The sequence below is a fragment of the Pholcus phalangioides genome, unplaced genomic scaffold, assembly GCF_987345545.1.
Source record: "Pholcus phalangioides strain wild (caught in Gottingen) unplaced genomic scaffold, Ppha-v1.0 ptg000039l_1, whole genome shotgun sequence".
NCBI classification, from domain to species: Eukaryota; Metazoa; Arthropoda; class Arachnida; order Araneae; family Pholcidae; genus Pholcus; species Pholcus phalangioides.
The window spans coordinates 24,646,867-24,653,255 of record NW_028301625.1 but is presented as its reverse complement, the minus strand read 5'-3'; the positions used below and the strand labels follow the sequence as shown (position 1 = coordinate 24,653,255).

Below are 6,389 nucleotides of genomic sequence, written 5' to 3'. Positions count from 1 at the left end.
TACATCCCAATCTTCAAATATACTAAATAATATGTATTCCCTTTCGTTACCTCATAAAACACTCTTGAAGAAACATTTTACTTATTTTATCCAAAAATTCTACAATATATTATAAACAGAAATTACTCGCAATACTAATTTATCAACGAATGCTTTATAAATGTTTGTTATGTACTTTTCTCTGAACTGTGCTGTTTTAAAAATTTACTACAGAAAAAGGAAGTACAAGAATACAAATATTGCACATATTTCAAGATAAACTTTATAATGTATAACTTAATTGCAGTAAATCATAAATTGCATAAAATCATGTACACTGTACAGCGGTGTGTTTCAACGTGTCCGGGGATAATTTTCATTTACTATTATTGCATTTATAGTGTTACAAAATTGTAATTTACTACTTCAATTTTTTACGATATGCACATTATAAAAAAAAACAACGTATTTTGGATTTCCTCGGGGAGGCAGAGTGGAAATTGACCTGCTGCCTTGACCTTCACGAACCTGAGTCCGCTACATAAAAAGATTGGGAAACACTGTTGTACAGTACAATTACACACACTTTCAAAATGAACAACAAAACATAAACGCAAAACGTAGGCTACGTTCTTACAAAAATTATTTAACCTTATTTTAATGATAAATGATTACACAAATATGAAAAGATAATATTGCAATTCATTAATATATTATTGTTTTATCCGGCTAGTCTGGATAGTACGTAGGCCGGATAGTCGAGAGTTTACTGTATTATGAAATACGATATTTTTGTGCTACAGGGTGAAGTGGTTTTCCTTAATGAAGAAGAGGGGATACTATATGTGGTGTTCGACGAAATTTTTGGTTGAGCGTTGGAATTTCTTGACAGGGAGCAAAACGAGAGGAAGGAAGCGGATGATGGGGGAAGAAAGCTTGGCGTCATTCCAAAGGTGGTTTGGCGTCACGATGACCAATGAATTTGGCGTCGTCGTGCGCTTTCCCGTGGCTGCGGCAATCGAGGAGGGATTCGGTTTTAAGCATTCCGGTCCTCATTGCTCCAGAGTCCGGCTTTATCTGGACTTGGCCAGTGCTTGGATTAAAAATCAGGTGGTGCCGCCGTGAGGAAGTTAAAAGGTGTCAAGTACAGCCGAAATGGCGAATGCGGCTCGAGACCCTTTCGGGACTCCGCTCTCTGCGCGGGACGCTGTTGTAGATGATGATGATGGGATGATGATGATGTTGATGATGCTGATGACTTGCGACCCACCTGGACACGTGTGCAGCAGCAAAAAGCAGTGTTGAGAGAGAAGATACGAGAGAGGCTCTTAGTCGTCAAGCTCCGTGGAAAAAGCTATGCAATTGAGGTGGTCCTACTGGCCTCCTACTGACCCTCACTGGCTTAAAAAGCGGTAGCTGACGGGCGGGCCAACCCTCACAGCGGTATGACAAAATGCCTGGCGGGCGAAGAGGACTCGTTGCCCCTCAAAACACTTTTCTCGAGAACATACTCCGACGGTACAATTCCTTGCGTAAGTCCCATTTTTATATATACTATCTATAAATTTTACTTTAAATTAATCGAATTTTATTTTGCATGCATTAACAGTTTTTTGACATGTAAGGAGTTACAAGAAAAATACTTTTACCTTACAAACTTCAATTATTAACTACTATTAAACGATGCAAGTCGTAGTTTATATAGGCTATTTTTTATCATGCACGAAGTCCATACCATTCATGTATCAAGAATTTGAGGAAGGGGATATAACTGGAGCTCACTTTTTTGCTGAAATTACTTTAGAGAACCATCTATATTGACTAAAAAGAAATTGTGTTTTATCTCAGAATTCAATCCTATTTAAAATTTTAAACACGCTTGCAACAAAATATCTCCCTCAGAACTGCGATTGGTTGTGAATTAAAAGGTTTAAATAGGTTTAATTAGGCCTCAAACTTACTTTATAATTCTGATAAAAGCTCATTTTATAGCATTGCCGCCAAGCAGAAAAAAAATTAAACATGAAAAATAAAATTTATTAATTAATACAAATGTTTTGGAAAACTTCAACTACTGTGTAAAAATCCGAAAAAATTATTGTTATGATATGATAGTTATTAATTCGTAATAAAGATCATAAATATCTTCAAATACATTGTTTTTGATATATTATTCATTATTACTCGAAATTTATGTGCAATTAACAGATCTTACCGGGTTTGTCTGATGAAATCTTTTCGAACAGGATCTACAAAACGTTATGTTCCGTAAAATATGAATTTCTACGGCGTTCTATATAAGAAAATATTTTTTAATCCAATGACTTGATGACATTTCCCTGTAACAAGAAAAAATAGTAATATCGAAAACATGAATCAAATATCAACTCAGTAATAAATTATGCTTAATAAGTAAAAATTTAGTGATTAAAACCGGTTTAGTAATTAAGTATTAATTCATTATTGAATTGTTAGTTCAGTAATTACGTAGTAATGAATTAAATTTTTGGTTCGCCAATTAAATATGAATATATTTATTTATTACAGTAATTAAAAATTTCTGATGACATTTATTGTATACGTCTACATTTTTAAACCTTCATAATGAAAAATATAATCCAAATACCCAGATGCAGTTCATAAAAAAGTGTTATTCGCTTCGAAAAATACGTAAATTTGCGCTGATTCCGTGAAGTCGGCTTTCCTGTAGACTAAATACTCATGCGAAGTAGCGGCTTTACAGTCATATTGGGTTTCACACAATCACTTCAAAATATCTTACAATGACTTCGTTTAAATTATTTAGCCATGAATATTTTCATCTATTTTAAGGCAAATATTAATAGAAAATACTGAACTATCAAACATGCAACATATAGCAGCAGTATTATTGGTTATCTGCTCGTAAATGTGACAGGAATATAAAAACGGAAACGCCATTTGGATCACTGGCACGATCCTGACACTATCAAACGTTTTAATATAATATTTGCAACGTATTCGGATAATAGAAAAATTGAGGAATATTATACCCTGCATGGTTGATCAATTTATGACACAGAGCCAAAAACAAATCGAGAACTCATCAATCAAATATTTTCCTTTTTTCCTCCTCTCATGTTTCTGTTCGAAATGGATCAAAAACAAAAGGAATAAAAGGGATACTATGATACCCGTGACTGTATCATTCAAACGTGATCCAATGATCACGTCTGAATACCATAGCCTGAGTCGTTTTGAACTGAAAGTTGTTGTAGGAAATATTTATGGGATTACGATATCCATTTCGCTTCCGGTACCCTGTTCACGTTTTTTCACAGAATTTCAGCAGTTTAATGTGTGATATCACTTACATGATGTCAAGAATACCTGTTGTAATGATCCAAAACCCCCATAGAGATGCTCAATATTTACTACTTGAAGTCGATGCGTGACAGTCTGTGAAAATGTCCATTCAGCAAAACTAAAGCATAAGAAAAGCAAGAAAAGTATCACTATTGAGCTATCCCATCATTTCTTTTTGCGATATTACATTTATATTTATTTAAAATTGAGGACTTCTCAATATTCTGCAGAATACAAAGGTCTTACTAGAAAAGACGACTCTTGTCATTCGATTCTTTGAAAAATTTTCGCTTGCAAATAAAATTTAATAGAAATATTACAATGCGCACATTTGAAAGTTTTCGGTTATTTTAAAAGATTTTAATCTTAATAAATCCTTGGAGAATGCGGAAGGTTTTCACGTTGAGAGAATATTTTAAATTACTGCGAGTTATATTGGTTATTTTACGAAATTAAATTAAAAAAAAACTTTTATGGCTTTATGGAAGTAGATATGTTATTTAAAACACCTGGTTTAATATAGGTTTTCTTCTTTAAGAGAGATTAAGTGAGGCTCTCAAAAACTATTCATTATCATTCGCTGTTGTTGCCGTTTCCTTCATTAAAATTTTTCTTTCAGCCATGAATATAATGCACGGTTTTTTATTTCTCTGGACTATAAGTGATAAAATGTGAGAGGTCAGACTAACAAAAGCTCGCCATGGTGTCTTTCATTATAGTTGAGAAATTTTCCTCGGATCTATTTTTGTATTCACGGTGAAGTTCCGGAGTGGTTAACGTTATAGTTTCTTACATTTGATCTTTTACGTCACACCACGACAATTTTGCTTCAGTCAAAGGCCATTGGATAAAGTTGCAACACTGCAAAATCGTCTGCTGCCTTTAGTACATTAGAGCAAAATGTATTTGCTCTATTTTGTATGTATTTACAACTTGAACTACTGCGCCATTATTTATTTGCCTATAATGCAGGATACCCGACTGTCATGGTCTAAATCTATCTGAGGTCAAACAGAAATTCAAGAGCCACAACAGGTAAAATAAGCAACGAGATGACTGAAAAAAAATAATGCTCATAAAATATTCATGTCAGATAAACCTAAAATCGCAGCAAACCCCTCAAAAGCAGTTTTCATGAAAAATCTAAATACTAAAATACACTGCCCATTAAAATTATGATTGTCTTCATTTAAGTAGAATAGGAAAGTAGTATTAATATCTATTAAATTTTAACCTATTATATGCAAAAACTATCATTTAACTTCTTCAAAAAATACATAAAAATGATAATATGAATGAAATATGAAAGGAAAACTATTCGGAAAAAATTGTGAATTAACTAGCCGTTATTTATCAAAAATTTTAGAATATTTTTATTTATTTTGTAACGTTTATAGCAGTCAGTTTAAAATTAAGGTACAATAATCGAATTTCAAATTATCAACAATAATTTCAACAATCATTTTAATTTCACCAATCATTTAATTTCACCAATCATTTTAATTTCACCAATCATTTAATTTCACCAATCGTTTCTAAAAATTCTACTGCTTAATTAGAAATGAAAACAAGCGTCCCAAGAAAAGAACAATGGTAAATAATGGGTCACGTTCCCAGTCTTTAGAGCAGAGATTCCCGTAATGTCGTAAGAGTATGGTAAACATCAATTCAATTTAGCTTATGTATAAACTTTATGTTCCAAAAAAATGATAACCATAGAGATTATTTAATGCGTATACATGAAATGAAGGAGCACAAGCACACAATAGACTATTTTTCAATATTTTCCATTGAAAGATCGATCTAACGTAAATAAAAGATGCGATATTGTTGCTAAATTTTCATTTGTGGTCTAGATGTTGCTCTTCTATCGATTCCAATTAGTCATGTCAAAAATATAGGAAATGACAAAGAGTCACGTGACATATTTGAATAAATGAGTCACGAGAAGGAAGCCAAAAAAAAAAAAAAAAAATGTTTCCTTGAAGTAGCTTTTAAAAATTCGAATCACGTAATCTGGATCTAGACCTTTTAGTGTTTACGAACAATATTTCTCAGAAAGCCGGATGAAACTGGTAGCATAGATAGATTTTGCTGTTTTCTTCTACTAATGAATAATTTCAATGGAAGTCAAGTTAATTGTTTCAATTGAATATTAAAGCTAACATCTTTTGAACTATTTAAAGCAATGCCAATTTTTTAATTTATCACCAAATTTTTGTTTCAAGAAATGATGAAGGCGAATGAGGTACTTTATTTTTTTTTCAAAAAAAAAGGTCATTTTGGATAAAACGTACATGGTTTTGGTTTGGATATGGTATGAAATTAAGAACACAAATGTCATTTCATGAATATTTTGGCAAAAAATATTTATACCGCTAATTACACAGGCCTGTGATGAAAAAGCTTTCTCAGAAATAATTAGCGTTTTTTACAGTTTTTTGCATGCTAATTACTGGAAAATGATTTAAAAATTTCATCAAGTCTAGTTTTTGAGATAAAGTGAAAATTAAATTTCAATAGTAATACCATATGCAGCATACCAATCACATTGAAACTGCGCGTTACAAAAAATACATAAATAATTGGCAAAAATATTTCAGTGATTTTAGGGTGTTTTGGGACTGCTGAATCCGAATCTGGCATTGGTTTTGTCAGATTGGCTCTACTTTTTGAGAAATATTGAAAATTATATTTCAATAGTAATACCATAAGCAGCATACGAATCACATTTATGCTGTGCGTTATGAATAAATATAGTAAATAATTGCCAAATACATGTTATTGATTTTAGGGCACATCATTATAATGAAAGAGCTAGGATCTATAAATAAGATGTATTTATGAGGTGATAAGAAATAAAAATAAAAATTTCGAATTACTTGGATTTGAGTTATTTCCCCAACATATGAAATCATTTTGTTTAAAAACCTTACGTGATAGAAAAAAATAGATTGCATTTTTTGCCCGAATCAGCACTGAAAATAATAATATAAAAATTAGTTATTGAAACTAAAAGGACTTAACACAAAAAAACATTTTTTTGTAAACCTACATGTGTAAAA

The 6,389-nt window shown here is 31.8% G+C and overlaps 1 protein-coding gene across 1 annotated transcript in view; it reads left to right on the top strand.

Moving 5' to 3' along the window:
- Positions 1-1,045: 1,045 nt before the first annotated feature.
- The window catches only part of LOC149065740 (potassium voltage-gated channel protein eag-like), a 236,362-nt gene continuing 231,018 nt past the window's right edge, over positions 1,046-6,389 (top strand). Inside the window, exon 1 of the mRNA XM_089253728.1 lies at positions 1,046-1,511. Coding sequence (XP_089109854.1) covers positions 1,433-1,511 — 79 coding nt within the window. The 5' untranslated portion in view covers positions 1,046-1,432. The remainder of the gene's footprint in view (positions 1,512-6,389) is intronic.